This window comes from Dromiciops gliroides, chromosome 3 (assembly GCF_019393635.1).
Source record: "Dromiciops gliroides isolate mDroGli1 chromosome 3, mDroGli1.pri, whole genome shotgun sequence".
Lineage (NCBI taxonomy): Eukaryota > Metazoa > Chordata > Mammalia > Microbiotheria > Microbiotheriidae > Dromiciops > Dromiciops gliroides.
In genome coordinates, this window is record NC_057863.1 from 31,709,388 (window position 1) to 31,726,285 (window position 16,898).

At 42.8% G+C, this 16,898-nt stretch overlaps 1 protein-coding gene across 1 annotated transcript in view; it reads right to left on the reverse strand.

Annotated features, from left to right (window-relative positions):
- Positions 1 to 217: 217 nt before the first annotated feature.
- SLC7A14 (solute carrier family 7 member 14) overlaps positions 218 to 16,898 on the reverse strand; it is a 148,527-nt gene continuing 131,846 nt past the window's right edge. The window contains exon 8 of the mRNA XM_043992438.1: positions 218 to 7,214. Within this exon, the coding sequence (XP_043848373.1) occupies positions 6,889 to 7,214 (326 nt within the window). The 3' untranslated portion in view covers positions 218 to 6,888. The remainder of the gene's footprint in view (positions 7,215 to 16,898) is intronic.

A 16,898-nucleotide genomic window follows, 5' to 3' on the forward strand; every position in this document is an offset into this window, starting at 1 on the left:
ATAAACAAATAAATCAATACAGTGCATTAGTACAGGAAAGTTAAAGATGAGTAATCTTTCTTATAAATTTCAAAGGAAATAAAATATTGATATAGAAATAATATGAGGTAACATGCCCTATAGATCTTGTTTGTACACAGTTGTCTGCATGGTTTTTTTCCTCCATAGGCTGTAAGTTCCTTGAGAACATGGTCTGATCCCTCCCCCCCACCCCGTCTTTGTATTCCCAGTGCCATAGTAGGCACTTAACAAAAGCTTGTTGATTGGAGTTGGCTTAACTCAACCTGATTTGACTAGAGAAAGAGAGTTGGATTAAGGGTCAGAAAGACCTAGGTTAAAGTCTTGCTTCTGATCCATGTTGGTTATATTACCTGGGGCAGACCACTTTACCTCTAGGTAACTCTATGAGAGAAGGTGCTGATCTGTGTCATCAAGGGGAGTTTCCTCACTGGACATTCCCTATACTAATGACATCAAAGGTCTGGTTAAAAAAAACAAACCAGAAGAAAAGGAGGATGTTGGTGGCCAGGGTAGTAGTTGTGGGACTCACAGAAAGCTTAGAATCACAGACTCCAAGAACCATGGAGCTTGAAAAGACCTTAAAGGTCATCTAAGTCTGAATGAACCCTGTGTAGAAATCCAGTTTACAACCTTTCCAACAAGTGGTCATTCAGTATCTTCTTGAAGACCTTCATAATAGGAAACACACCAGCTGCTCCCTCCTTTGACCAGTGGAGGCCATTTTGTTTCCCTTAATTTCATTCTACACAAATACAAACAGTTCTAGAAATAGCATTTAGATCCCTAGGCTTAAGTCTGGAGATTTTCTCAGGAATAGAGAGTCATAGGATGATAAGATCTAGAATTGGAGGGGACTTCGGAAGCCATGGGGTCCACCTCTTCATTTTGTGGCTAAAGAAACTAAGTCCTGAAATTTCAATGATTTTCCCAAGGGCACCCAGGTGGGAATCACATATCTAGAGCTGGAAGGAAGTTCAGGGGTCATCTAGTCTATCCTTCTAAATATTTTTTTTTAAAGATGAGGAAACTGAGTCTGAAGGAACAAGCTTGAGACTTGTCTAAGGTCACACAGGTAGTAAGCATCAGAGATGGGATTCAAAATAACTTCGGCTAGTATAAATATGATGTCTTCTAATGCTCCAACTTGAGGAAAAGGGGGTACTATGAAGGAATCAAAAGAAGGATCTGGTATGAAACATGGAGTTATTTCTTCCTTAAGGATGGTCTCTCTTGAGACATTATAGAATGTGGTCACATCATTCACAGGTGACTCTATGTCAGCCTGTGATTAGAATACCTTAAGTCTGAAAAGGATTTATTAGCTGCCCAGTTCAGTCACTACAGCCACAGTTCAGGCATTGGGTTCAGCCACATTTCATGGTCTCTGGCCTCTCTTAAGGGAACTAATTCTGATCTGGAGGATTTGATTTAGTTTCAACACCTATTCTCCCTTTTTGTTCTGGGAATTCCATAGGGCTGTCTTGACCCTCTATGACCTATTCTTATTTCAGTACCAACTTGTAGCTTCCTTTCAGGCTTCAGAGGAAGGAGGAATCCTCCATTTTGTAGCCTTGAAAAAAGTACAGGCTAGGGGCTTAGTCATAGATTGTAGCCAAATGTGTTCTAAATCATGTCACTTGTATCGAACATTTCCAGGAGAACAGGGAATAATGTTGGCAGGAGTTTCCATTTGGTTTACACAGAAACAATGTTAAAGTTCGTAGAAACAATCTCGGCACCTTGAAGCTTGGTAAACCCATGGATTTGTTCATGAAAGATAAGCCTGATTTGGTCAGTAAAGCAGCTTCAACAGGGCTTGGAAGCACTTGGTTGGATGGGACTTCACTCTTAGAGGGAATTTGTACATATTTGAAATGGATTCTGAAAGGAATGTTCTATAACTTTTTTATTAATTTGGAAAAAAAAGATCTAAATGAATGAGAGGCAGTGTAGTAAAGTGGACAGAGAGCTGGTCCCAGAGTCAAGGAGACCTGAGTTCAAATGCAGTTTCTGATATGTGCTGGCTATGTGACCCTGAAGGCAAGCCACTCACCCTCTCTAAGACTAAATTTTTCAGAAAAGGTGTCAATCTGCTTTGGCAAAGAGAATTTCCTTACCCAGCAGTTCTCTATAACAAGGAAACTACAGGTCCAATTCATATCCCTATCCCTTAGATTCTCATTTAATTTAGAATGGTCTTAATCTGAACAAATTATTTATAAATTTTTTTTTGCCATATAGACCAAATAACTATAAAAGATTACTGTTAGGTCTGATGGCTTATTTTTTCTTGTAGATGAAAAGAATAATATAATGTCATAAGTCTATACCTTTGTTCATGATTTCTGTTGGGATGCCCAATTAACCAATCAAACAGTCAATCCACGATCATCTATTAATCGAGTGCTATGTACCAGACACAAATGGAGCACTGAGACAGTCTGGGTCTTTAAGGAGCTCATGTTCTATTGGAATGTAAAAATTTAATGATTTAGGCTATTAGACATGTTTAATTTGTGGTGAAATCAAAAGCAGGACATGAAAATAGCAGCATACATTATTTAAAATGGGCATGTTTCTCACCTCTTCCCTCTGTTAGCATGAACTCAGGGTTTTCTGTGATTCATTTTATTTTTACACCAACAGATCCCCAAAAAAGCTCATGGTAAATAAAAGGCCAGAAATTTGTAGCCTAGGATGGAATTTTTCTAGCACCCAGGCCTAGTGCAGAGGAGAAGCTGGTGAATTCTGTGGCATTATCAGACATGGTTTCAGTTATCAGATTCCTTTCCTAGCACAATTTGGATGCCAGGTATATTGCGAGACTTTTAAAATAAGCTGTTTTTTTTTTTGGGGGGGGTACCTAAACAGAAGCTGTTAAAAAGTACAGATTCTTTTTCACTGAATTCTCAATGCTTTTGATCAAATCTTTAATTTCAAATTTGCATCCCATGAATTTTGTGGTTTCTGTCCCAAGAGGCTGATTTTTGTGAATGGAAGCTAACTGCTTGAGTCAGCACATTTAGGAAGGGGAACGCAAATGAGGTGGTCCCAGAGCTCCTTTAAATCCCTTAATTCTATTTTAAACACAGTGAATAGGCGAGTCTGATTAAAAACAAAACCAAACCAAACCAGATCAGCTGTTAGAAAAGAACAATTCTCATATAATGCTGAGCAAGTCGGTGGCAAATCATCTAATCTGTGGATTATTTGAGCCACCGACCTCTCTTTCTTCTCTGCCTTTGTTGGCCAGCTGTTCTGGCACTGCCAGGGAAGCTCCAGGAGAGGCAGTTGGCAAGGTAACAGTTCAGGAAATAGAATACAAGCCATTCAGTCACAGGGTTAATGTAAGACCACGGATCCAGAGACTTTCTATTTCCTAGCAGTTCAATACAGTGTAAGCTTCCTGAGGACAGGGACCGATCTTTTCATTTTGGTAACTCTACTGCCTGGCACATAGCATCCCCTTAATAAATATCTGTTTGGTCGATATGAATTGAATTCAGTGAAATATTTCATGGAAGAGGTGGGTGGAATGATGGATTAAAATGAGGTTTGAGGATTATCAGTGCCTTCCAATTATCCACAGTCTCCTTATTATCCAAAATCAGGGAGAAAGAGTACTTTTCATTCTGTTGCTATATTTCTCCCAGTATGACAGGTGCTTTGGTGATCCATGCAGAAGAAATGAACTTACCAATGACAACACACAAAATGTCTTTCTTTTCTCGAACTTTGATTTTTCATCACTCCCACTTACTCTCTTGCTATTCCAGATGAACCGGCCTACTTATTGTTCCCCTGACTTTCCACCATCTTCCCTCACAGACTTTTCTGCAGTTAGAATTTCTTCCCTCTTCACCTTCCCTTCTCAGAATCTTTAGCTTCCTCTAAGCCTGGTCTCAGGGACCATCTTCTATAGAAAGTCTTTTCCTGTCATCTCTTCTTTAAAATTTTTTTTTATTCATGTCATCTCTTCTTGTTAATTTCCTTTCCCTTCTCAAGTGATCTTTCTTTATTTGTATATTAATAGGGAGGGGAGGAACTACCCTCAAATTCTGAATTTGATGCTTATCAATTTTGTGACTTTGGACAAATCACAATCTCCCTGGACTCTGGTTTCCTCATCTGTAAAATGAGGGGGTTGAACTACAAGGCCACTAAGTTTCTACTTCAATGATTCTCCAATGATGGATCATTGGATCCATCCAAGGGATGGATGGATCATCCAATGATGCTCCTTGAGGAAAGGGACTGCTTTTTATTTTGTTATTGTAACCCCAGCACCTAGCTAACTACCTTGCACACAATAGGTGATTAATAAATGCTTGTTGAATTGAACCATTGAACACTGCTAGTGGAAAAACACCTACCAAACTTCACAAGACTTCTGCCAATCTCTACTTTCTGCATTAAGATTTTTTGCTATTTCCCCGATTTTTTCCTGCTGTGATGTTAATTAATAATTACTTTCCCCCTACCAGCTCAGAGACTCATCTGAAATATAACTGGATATATTCAAACAAAGTAGGTCTGATGAGTCTTAAAATAAATCCATCACTTTCCCTCCCCTGCAAAGGTTACCGATGATTATCTCCCTCCAGTATACAAAATGAACATAAAAGCATGAATTTCATTACCCATCTGCTCTTTCAAATTCCTCTTCCTTTCAGATCAGGCACTGTCTCCCTAAGGGAAGTTCAGATGAGAGAAACACAATATTGTTGATTGGAAGTCTGAATCCCAGTGAAGCCAAAGGCCACCAAAATGTTAAAACAAAAACCATACTCCTTTCTTTAAAGGAGTAGTGCTAAGTTCAGGGAGTACTCATGCACTAGGGTGCTTTCTTGGGAAATGATTTTGAATGTGGGCGTTTTTTTTTTTTTTTTTGTAGGCAATGGGGGTTAAGTCATTTGCCCAGGGTCACACAGCTAGTAAATGTCAAGTGCCTGAGGCCGGATTTGAACTCAGGTACTCCTGAATTCAGGGCGGGTGCTTTAACCACTGCGCCATCTAGCTGCCCCTTGAATGTGGTTTTGAAGGGATGACTACCTGTTGGCTCTGGTGACTGGTCGGCTGAGATGGGGTGCTCTAGGTTTTCTATGGGAGACAATCCTGGATCTGCTCTGTCTGTCCCTGTACAGGGCAGCTGTCTGCTCACCATCATCCCAAAGCAAACAAGAAAGCTGAGAACACAAAACCCAGGTGTTTAGAAGGGGAAGGATCAGAATAGAGTTGAAAAAGTTGGGAAAAGAGCAGGATGATGAAAAAACTCTCCCCCCTCCCCCCTTTCAGGATCATTCTTGTAAAGCTTTTAGGTGAAATCATATGAGAAATAGTTTGCTTGCTTGCAAGGAATGGTAAAGCCTCGGGGAGAGGCAGCCAATAGCCTAACGGGAGAATTTCCAATTAATTGTGTGTTACTCTTAATACTTCAACTTTGTTTGGGATAAGGGTGGTGTTAGTGGGGGGGAAAGTTTTTTGTTTGTTTGTTCTTGTAAGAATACCAGATCTAGTACCTCCTCGGGAGAGAGATTTCCCCTCCCTTGGGGCTTTAGTGATACTGCTTGGGGAAATGTACTGGAAGAGAGCACTGGTATGTAGGTGTGTATTCCCTAGATCAGCTGGTTCTGAAGTGGAATGGAGGCTTGTGGAATGCTATTATCCGCCTAGCCATATGTCAACATTTTTCAGAGTAGCACCCACTAGTCCAATGGTTAGATATACCCAAATACTGCACAACTTGTTATTTTAAAAATAGAGAAGAATTTTCTGGGAGACCTTAATGGTTGGGGATACCTCTACTTGCTAAGATCTTTATCCAGTGATAAAACAAATTTGGCCTAATTTTTTACTGAGTCCCATGAGATTATAACCTTCTTTGCTTTCTCTTAAATCTCTGTCTGTATTGGCCAGAGAGCTTGGGCTTGTTCTGAAAGCAAATGCTTCTCTTAGTGGCAGATTTCATAGGTGTGGGGAATGGGTAGGCCTTTCACTGGTGCAGACTGCAAAGGAAGTGGCTGATATGATTTCTGCCCATGTTCTTTGGACATTGTTTTTTCTTCCAGAAGCCTATTATATTTTTAACTGAAAACTTTATGGTACCTCAGGCCATGCCACATGTTCTACATGACTCCATCATTTAGACTTGGGGCATAGGGGGATGTCTCAGATCCATTGATCTTTGATTGGTCCATTGATGCATATGGGTGAAGTCCCTTTGTAAACACAAAGAGGCACCTATCTTGTCCAAGAATTCAATTTTATGAGCTTTCAGGACATAATATTTCTTGCTAAGAAAATGCCAGCTAACTTATTTGCACCGGTTCAACTGTGGTGAGGGACTCCTAGCTGAAAGGACAGAGAACATGCCTTGTACCCTTCCTGACTCAGAGGATGGGCTGAATCTGGTGACTTGTCATTCACCCACCAGCTTTGGCACCTCTCTCATTGGGACGGAAGCATTGGGCTGCCCAGGGAGCTTGTTCTATGTTTCTTGGTGACTCAACAGGGCCATAAAGAACCTTTGAGTTAACTGCTAAAACAAAGGGGTCAGAAACTCTCATTCAGATCGATTCTGACAGTTGGAATGAAAAGAGATTTTCCATCAGCCTTGTTGGGTTTGGTTTTGCGCTAGTTTGGGGGGAGAGGTGAGGCCAGAAGAAGAGGGCCAATTATCGGGTTCAGGTTAAACCTTTTTACAGAATTATCTTGAGGAGGGAAATAGCAAGGTACAGGTTATGATTTGGGGAGGGGGACTGACTTATGGGATGGTTGCAAAATGAGAGCTGAGAAAGCTTTCACCTCCTAACCCCCAGGTTAGCTTGCCCATAATCATCATCTCCTCCACCCTTTATTTACTGGCTTCTACTCTGGTGAGTAATCTAACTCATCATTTGCAATCAGGGCCTCTGAGTTCTGTTTGTGTTTGCCTTTGCTTTTCGGTTTGCTACTCGTCCGGCTGTTTTCCTTTGCCTCTGACATCTGCTGGTAATAGAAGCCTTTGTCTTCAGCTGCCGCGCCTCCCCAGTCCTGCTGGCCCTCCCCATCTGGGCCATAGGAGAATCCGTCCTCCACAGAGAAGGGGTCGTCCACATCGTAGCGCTGGTAGGTGCTCTGATGCAAGGCCTCTTCCCTGGCACTGATTTCCAGCGTGCTGTTCCATATACCATATCCAAAGTAAATAAGCATACCTATAGGGAAAGACACACATGGCATCAGCTGTTGCTTCTTTCATCTCAGAGCCAATGTGGGCTACCATCCAATCAGGAGAACACACACACACACACACACACACACACACACACACACACACTCACACTCACACTCACACACACACACACACACACTCACACACTCCTCGTCAAATGGTTAAATCTCTGCCTCTTGCATTGAGTTTGGGTGGTAAGGCCTATGTGAATGGCTTTAGGAGGATCCTCAACATGGATGGGAGGGCCGCCGGCTGGTAGCTCTGCACCTTGGCCAGGTCTCACCATTCCTGCCTCCCCTTTGCTGAGTTGGCATCCATTTCTTTGCTGTCCCTTAGCCTGCTGCCATTCTATTCTGCTGTGCACCCAGGACTCAGAAGGCCAAGCCTGTTTTTGCTGCCCTGGGCAATTGAGAAATCCTGTCCTCTTTTGGATGGTAAGTATTCCTTTTCAAGCTTGAATTTCTCACTGTTGTCTCATCTGACTCTCCAAAAAGCCCCAGTGAAATCATCCTTCCAGGAGCCAAAGTAAGCAGAGATTTATAGGCCTAATTGGTAATGAATCCTAGAGTTAATTATCTGCAGATGTGGCCTGTCATTTCTTAAATAGCAGTTTCATCTTTTCAGTTGAGTATTTGCTCTTTCTGATGCTGGACTGGGGGATGGGGAAGAGAGAGGAAGTGTCAGAAATGAGACACAGGATGTTTTACATCATTGCATATTTGTAACCTATATCTGATTGTTTACCACCTCAGGGAGGGGAGAGGGGAGGGAGGGAAGGAAGGATAGAATTTGGAACTCGAAATTTTAAATAAAAATATTTAGTAAAATAAAAAGGGGGTCAGCTAGGTGGCGCAGTGGATAGAGCACCAGCCCTGGAGTCAGGAGGACCTGAGTTCAAATCCAGCCTCAGACACTTAACATTCACTAGCTGTGTGACCCTGGGCAAGTCACTTAACCCCAATTGCCTCACTAAAAAAAAATAAAATAAAAAGGGAAGAAATTAGACATAATCTTTGTGGAAAATGGGCTGGGGGGAGGTCAGGTTTTTTGAGGGTTAAGTGACTTGCCTAGGGTCACATGGCTAGTAAGTGTCTGAGGCTGTATTTGAACTCAGGAAAATGAGTCTTCCTGACTCCAGGCCTGGTGCTCCATCCACTGCTGTTACTTAGCTGTCCCTAGGGGTCTAGGGTTCTCCAATCATTTCGTTCTATTTTAAACAGGGTGAATAGTTTTTTTTTGTGGGGCAATGGGGGTTAAGTGGCTTGCCCAGGGTCACACAGCTAGTATGTGTCAAGTGTCTGAGGCTGGATTTGAACTCAGGTATTCCTGAATCCAGGGCTGGTGCTTTATCCACTGTGCCACCTAGCAGGGTGAATAGTCTTTAATTTCTTCTGTATCCTCAGAACTTAGCACAGTGCCTGGCAAAGAGCAGGTGCCTAATGAATATTGATTGACTGACTGAAACTAGTCTTTTTTTTTTTTTTTTTTTAGTGAGGCAATTGGGGTTAAGTGATTTGCCCAGGGTCACACAGCTAGTACGTGTTAAGTGTCTGAGATCGGATTTGAACTCAGGTACTCCTGACTCCAGGGCTGGTGCTCTATCCACTGTGCCACCTAGCTGCCCCAGGTCTGAGACTACTCTTATGTCCTCATGGACCACATCAATCTGTTAGGCAAGAACAGTTCTTGTACCATGCTGAACAAATTAGAAGTGAGGATTGTTCTCTCCTTCCTTCTGACTTTTGGGAAATCTGCCAGCTGTTCCTTGGATTCCAGCAGTAGAGGGAGGATATGATTTCACCTGCGTGTCTTTGGACAAGTCACTTAACCAACCTTTCTTCATCGGCCTCAGTTTCCTCATTCATAAAATGAAGGAGTTGGACTAGAGATGTCTCAGGTCCTTCCAGCTACATGATCCTATGATACTTGTTTTATAGATGAGGAAACTGAGGTTTTGGGGTGAAAAGTGCCTTGTCAATCAATGGTCATAAAGCTAGTAAGGGTAGGGGGTGAGACTTGAACCTATGTGTCTTCTGACTTTAAGTCCAATACTCTGTACAATCCATCATGTTGCCTTTCCTGCTACAATTAGGCACCTTCCAAATCCTCTGTAATAATAACAGTAACAGTAATAACAATGATGATGGTCTCTCATATCTTTCTGTCTCTCTCTTTTCTCTTCACCCTCTGTCTGTCTCTGACTTTTTGACTCTGTCTTTTTCTCTGTATCTGACTCTGTCTCTGTCTCTCATTGCCTGCAGGCTATGAATATTCAGCCTCTCTACTAGGGTCTGCTCTCCTGTTTTGTAAAGAACAGTGTGACAGTGTACGGGGAGCTGGCAATGGAGATATAAGTCCCTGTCTCTGACCCCCTACTGGTCTATGACCAAGAACAAGTCACTTAACTTCTCCAAGCTCTAGGGAATCCTCCAGCACTCTAAGTTGTAGAAAGATGCCATCTGCATTGGTAGAGGTCATCTTCTCAGACCTGGGAGTTCCCTAGGGCATTGAAATCAGTGCCATTATTCTGAAATCGATTTACTCTGGGACTGGATTACTGGGAAGTCTCCCAGGACCTGTTTAATGCTAATGGGGCATAGTAGGAAAAGGGTTGGGCTTGGAGTCAGGAAGACCAGGCACTGAATCATGCCTCTGACCCTGGATGGCTGTGTGACCCTAGGTCAGTCACTTGGGCTTGAGCTATAGGTATGATATCATCTTGGGCAGCTAGGTGGTGCCAGTGGATAGAGCACTGGGCTTGGAGTCAGTCAGGAAGACCTGAGTTCTAATCTAGCCTCAGGCACTTACTGGCTGTGTGACTCTGGGAAAGCCACTTGCCACCTGACTGCCTCAGTTTCCTCACCTATAAAATGATAAGTATAAAGATAGCACCTCCCTCCCAGAGTTGTGAGGATCTAATGAGACAATATTTGTAAAGTGCTTTGCAAACTTTAAAGCACTCCATAAATATCAGCTATGATCACAAATCAGTGGAGTATTGTCCCAAAAGGGACAATATAAGTAACAATTCATTTATAACAGCTGACATTTCTATAGCTCTTCAAGGTCAATGAGGTGTTTTATAGGCCTCACTTCATTTGATCCCACAATGGCCTTGTAAAGTACTATTGTCCCCATTTTACAGATTAGGAAACCTGAGGCTTAGAGAAGGGAAATGACACTCTCCTTTGCCTTTGTTATGAACCCATTACACCAGGGACTCTTAAGATGGTGTCTATAAGCTTTTTTTTTTTTGAGGAGCACTGAGGGTTAAGTGACTTGCCCAGGGTCACACAGCTAGTAAGTGTCAAGTATCTGAGGTTGGATTTGAACTCAGGTCCTCCTGACTCTAGGGCTGGTGCTCTATCTACTGTACCACCTAGCTGCCCCGCTAACTGTATTCTAATACAGCTGGTTTTCATTGTGATCCTACATATTCTATTTAATACTTTAAAGACATTTTTATAAGAAGAGGTCTGTAGGCAGGTCCGTGATACCAATAAAGTGAAGAACTCCTGCACTATCCATCAGAACCTCATCACATGACCTAACATGGCTCAGACCAGTGGATCTTGACCTGTGAGAGTTGAACTCTTGGTAAGACACAAAGTTATTTCAATAAGTCAGTAAATCCATAAAGGTGGATCAAACAGCAGGCCTCACACAAGCACATACTACTCTTTCTCCAGGGGACAGAGATGTCCCTCAGGTGCATGTGGTGTGCTGCTGCCAGAGTAATTTTTGGTAAGCATAGATCTGACCGTGTGACCTCTCTGCTCAACCAACTTCCAGCAATTCTATTGCTTCCAGGATAATATAAAACTTCCTCTGTTTAGCTCTTAAAGTCCTACACAACCTGGGCCCAACCTCTTTTCACCTGTATTGGACAATACTCCCCTGCCCCCATTCTGGATCTAACCAAAATGGCTTTTTCTTTGTTCCTCACATACAACTCTACATCTCCTATCTCCTTCCCTTTCTGTTGGAATGACTGGAATCTACTTCCTCCTTACCCTTTCAAAGAGACCCTTCCTTCCTGGAAGATGAAGCCTAGGCGGCACCATCTTCTGCATGAAGCCTTTTCCTAACCCTCTCTCCCACACACAATTGCCAGTGCTTCCTCTCCCTAATTCCATATTTGTTTTAGTTCCCTTTATATTAAGATTGTATATATTTCACATGTACGGGTTATCTCCCCCTTTTGAAAGTAAGCTCTTTGGGGGCAGCTAGGTGGTACAGTGGATAAAGTACTGGCCCTAGAGTAAGGAAGACCTGAGTTCAAATCCGACCACAGACACTTGACACTTACTAGCTGTGTGACTCTGGGCAAGTCACTTAACCCTCATTCCCCCCCCCCCCAAAGTAAGCTCTAAGGGCAGGGATGGTTTCATTCATTCTCTGTATTTGGATCCTTGTGCCTAGCACAGTACCTGCCACATTGTAGTGCTTCACAAACTTTTGATTGATTGTCGGAATGAATAAAACACAAATGCATGTAAGCGGGTTACTTAATTCATCACAGTTTTGTTTTACCAAATCTTCTAGTCAACAGATAGTAACAGCACAGTGGTGATCATATGTGGCTCTGTGACTATGGTTGTCTCTTACACTTGAAAAGGTTGGGAAACACTGGTTCAAACAAGCTATTTTAAAAAGAGAATGTTGCCCAACAAGAGATAATGGCTGACCTGACACCTATCAGATTGGCTAAAATGACAAAAAAGGAAAATAATAAATGTTGGAGAAGCTGTGGGAAAATTGGAACACTAATCCATTGTTGGTAGAGCTGTGAACTGATCCAACCATTCTGGAGAGCAATTTGGAATTATGCCCAAAGGGCGATAAAGCTGTCCATACCCTTTGACACAGCAATACCACTTTTGGGTCTTTTTCCCAAAGAAATCATGGAAAGGGGAAAGGGACCCACATGTACAAAAATATTTATAGCTGCTCTTTATATGGTGGCAAGGAATTGGAAGTTGAGGGGGTGCCCATCAATTGGGGAATGGCTGGACAAGTTGTGGTATATGAATACAGTGGAATACTATTGTGCTGTAAGAAATGATGAGCAGGAGGAGTTCAGAGAAACTTGGAGGGTCTTGCGTGAGCTGATGATGAGTGAGATGAGCAGAACCAGAAGAACACTGTACACAGTATCATCAACATTGAGTGTTGATCTACTGTGATGGACTATATTCTTCTCACCAATGCAATGGCACAGAAGAGTTCCAGGGAACTCGTGATGGAAGAGGATCTCCAAATCCAAGGGAAAAAGAAAAGAACTGTGGAGTATAGATGCTGAATGAACCATACTATTTCTTTTGTTTTTTATGCTGTTGTTTTTTTCTATTTTGAGGTTTTTCATCACTGCTCTGATTTTTTCTCTTATAACATGACTAATGCAGAAATATGTTTAATGTTATTATGTGTATATATATACAACCTATATCAGATTACCTGCTGTCTAGGGGAGGGGGGAGGGAGGGGAGGGAGGGAGAAAAATCTGAAATTGGAAAGCTTGTATAAACAAAAGTTGAGAACTATCTTTACATATAATGGAAAAAAGTAAAATACTTAATTAATTAAAAAAAAAAGAGATAATGGCTGCTTGGTTGAAGAGGCAGCACCCTGAAGGTGATCTATTGGGAGGAGGCAGCTGCAGGAACAGGCTCCAAAACTTGGTTACAAGCCAAGGATCCTCTGGTTTCTGGGTATCTTGGTATCCATGCTACCTGAACGGTCTGGCCCCCGTTGTCTTAGCTGCAATGGGATAGGGTGAAGGGGAAAGGGAAGAAGGAAAGGGGTGGAAGACAGAGGGAAAGAGAGAGAGAAGGAGGGAGAAGTAGAAAGGTAAGAGAGACAGAAGGAAAGAGAGGGATAGAGAAGTAAAGGGAAGCAGAAAGAGAGAGGTAAAGAGTAGGGAAAGGGAAAGGAAAGAAGAGAGGAGAGGAAGAGAGAGGAAAAGACAGACAGGGAAAAGAAGACAAAGAAATAGAGGAAAAAAAGGATGGTGAAGAAAGAGGGAGGGAGGGAGAAAGGGAAGGAAGATAGAAAAAGGAGAAAGGGAAAAGAGAAAAGGAAAGAGGGAGAGAAGAGGGAAAGAAAAAGGAATGAGGGAGAGGGGAGGAAGAAAGGAGAGAGAAGAGGGAGGGAAGGAAAGAGAAGGTGAGAGAAGAGAAGGAGAGGGAAAGAGAAAGAGAGAGAGAAATAGAGTGACAGATGGGGGCAGCTAGGTGGCACAGTGGATAAAGCACTGGCCCTGGATTCAGGAGGACCTGAGTTCAAATACAGCCTCAGACACTTGACACTTACTAGCTGTGTGACCCTGGGCAAGTCACTTAATCCCCATTGCTCTGCAAAACGAACAAACAAAAAACCAAACCAAACCAAACCAAACCAAACCAAACAAAAAAAGAAATAGAGGGACAGAGAAATCCAGAGAGGGAGATAAGAGGAGAGAAAGAAAAGGGAGCATAGAAGAGACAGTGAGAAAGAGGGGAAGGAGGGATGGAGAAACATGTACTGCTTTCTCACTCTCTCCCATAAATGAAGGCTTTGTGTTGGAGAAATAAACACAGTTGCTAAAAGTCTTTCATATAGTAGCAACATTATTCGTTCTTGCTGCTTTTCTTGGTTGACTGTGAGGAGCGAACAGGGGGCAGTTTCTAGAAATATGTGGGGATTAGGGGAAACTGCAATATGCTCAGTGTTAGGCAGCACCTGGCTCTGATGAAGCATTAGAATAATGGATGATTTAAATAGCACCTTTTTCTGAGGAGCATCATTGGTGAGAAAAGTGCCAGCTCATTTTAACTCGAATCCTGATACAGAAGGCAGGCCGTCTCTAGAGGCAGAGGAACTGGGTTCATATCCTGCGGTAGCTGCTTACTGCCTGTGTGACCTTGGACAAGTCACATAACCTCTCTGGGCCTCCAATTCCTCGTCTGTGAAATGCAAGGGTTGGACTGAATGACCTCTAAGATCCCTTCCAGCTCTGCATCTATGATTCTATAACCTACCTTGGCCACTAAACTACCTGTGTGACCTTGGGCAAGTCACAGAACCTCCTTGCACCTCTGATTCCTTGTCTGTACAGAGGGGATGGGCTGGAAGGATTCTGGTTCTAGACCAACTTAAAAAAAAAAACCAAACCAAAACCAAACACCTTTTCTATGTCATAGACCCCTTTGTTAGTCTGGTGAAGTCTATCAATCCTTTATCAGGATAATGTTTTTATTATCTATCTATCTATCTATCTATCTATCTATCTATCTATCTATCTATCTATCTATCTATCTATCTATCTATCTATCTATCTATTTTGTCAGGGCAATGAGGGTTAAGTGATTTGCCCAGGGTCACACAGCTAGCAAGTGTCAAGTGTCTGAGAGCACATTTGAACTCAGGTCCTCCTGAATACAGGTCAGGTGCTTTATCCACTGCACCACCTAGCTGCCCAGGATAATGTTTTTAAAGGCATACAATAAAAATACATAAGATTACAAAGGAAATCAATCATATTAGAGTACAGATACCAAAATGTTTTTTAAAAAACAAGTTCATTGACATTTACTCTAGATGGGGGCAAATAGGAGTCATGAAAAGTATAAGGGATTATCCAGGGAATTTAATGGACTTGCCTAAGGTCACGGTCAGTCTATGATAGAGTTGAAATACAAATCCTGATCTCCTGGTCTCGCTGTCCCCCACCCCAATATACTGAGTTGCTTCCAGTGTTAGTTTAGGAACTCCTGGTTTGTGTCAAGCAGGACAGACTTGAAGAATAGGGGGAAGGCTCTTTGAGAACACAGGCAACATGGAAGCCCCTCATCTGAAGTCCCTGTGCCCCAGGCTGGTTACTGCTTTGTGCTTCAGCCCCTGCATCAGACAGAGAGGGCTGAGATGGCCCTGAGAATGACTGAGGCTGCCTCTGGGGAAGGAGCTGAGCATCTTTTCTCCTCTGCCATTTTGTTCTGTCTCTCAGAATCGGTGCAGAGGAACAGGAGAGGCAGGGGTTTAGAAATTCATTATGGAGGGAAGGAGGAGCTACCTAGCAGGCAGCAAACAGGTGCAAGGCTCTACTGGTGCAGAGATGGTGCCTTTCCTGCTGTGTGATTGTGGCTGGGGCACGAACTTGTCTGAGATGATTTCCTTATCTGTAAGGTGAGGGGATTGGAACAGGTGATCTGGGAGGTCCTACAATCCTAAATAATAACAGTGCTGAGGACAGCTCACTGCATAGAAGGCTTGCAGAAGGTTTCCCATACATCATCTCTGTTGAGCCTCACCATAGCCCCGCCAGGGAGGAACAACTGTTGGCATGGTCCTTATTTCACAGAGGAAACCGAGGCACAGAGAGGTGGACCACTTGCCCAGGGTCACACAGTTAGTATGGAGCCAGACATAGGACTGGAGCCCAAAGTTTCCTGAACTCTAATGCTTGCATTATTGGATTTAGATGACTGTGAGGCAAGCTCTTGGTAAGCCTTAAAGGCTCACTTTCTCTTCCAGAGAGGCAGCAAATGGGCAGAGCACCCGCCTCCCAGTCAGAGGATCTTGTGCACATCATTTAACTTTCTGGGTCTTGGTTTCCTTATCTCAAAATGAGGGTATTGGACACGATGGTTTCAGTGAATATGAATATGTACATACATGCATATATGTGTGCATAGGCATATGCACATACTTATATGCATAGATACACCTGCTCAAATGCGTCTATATGCATGTACACAAATGCACACACATGTATGCATATATGCACACGCTCATAGTATACAGGCTTGCACCTACATACCCATGTGTGCACACACATATGCATGTGTATAGTTATGTTCACATATATGTATGTATATGTATCTCTTGGGAGTATGGTTATCCAAACCTTTGATATCATCAGCATAGGGAGCTCTCAGTGCATTGACTCCCTCCATTAATGCCTGGGGCACTAAAGAGGATAAGTGGCTTGTCCATGATCAAACAACTTGTATGTATGAAGACTTGAACCCCGGTCTCTTGAATGTATCAGGACTAGCACCCAGGCCTGCCTTACTTCAAGATGAAGCCTCCAGCTCCTACGGTGTTCTATCATTCAATATGTTTGCCCTTTATCTATAAAGTGCTATATAGGGACTGGGACTGACCTTGTGCTGTCCTTGGTAATAGGGTGAGGAAATCTCTCTCCCGATACATGATGGCACCTCATAATAATAGCTACCAATGACAGGGGCTTTAAGGTTTGCAAATCACTTTACTCATGTTAATTCATCCAATCCTTATAACAATCCTTGGAGAGAGAAGTTCTATTATTATCCCCATTTACAGAGAAGGTCCTCCTGAATTCAGGGCTGGTGTTTCTCCACTGTGCCACGTAGCTGCCCCCAAACACAGGTCTTTTTGGATCCAGGACCAGCACTCTATCCACTACACCAGAGCTGCTGAGAGTCAGGTGAGGGAGTTCACAAGCTGCCTCAGACAAAGAATTCTCAATAATAAGGAACAGAAAATCAGAGGAAATACCTGTGAAAACCTTAAATAAGCTCTTTGAACATGACCTGTTCCACAGAATCAGAGGACAGAGAACTGGGAGCTGGGATGCCATCTAGTCACGACCCCCCCTTTTTCAGATAAAATAATATTTGTAACACGCTCTGCAGACCTCAAAGTG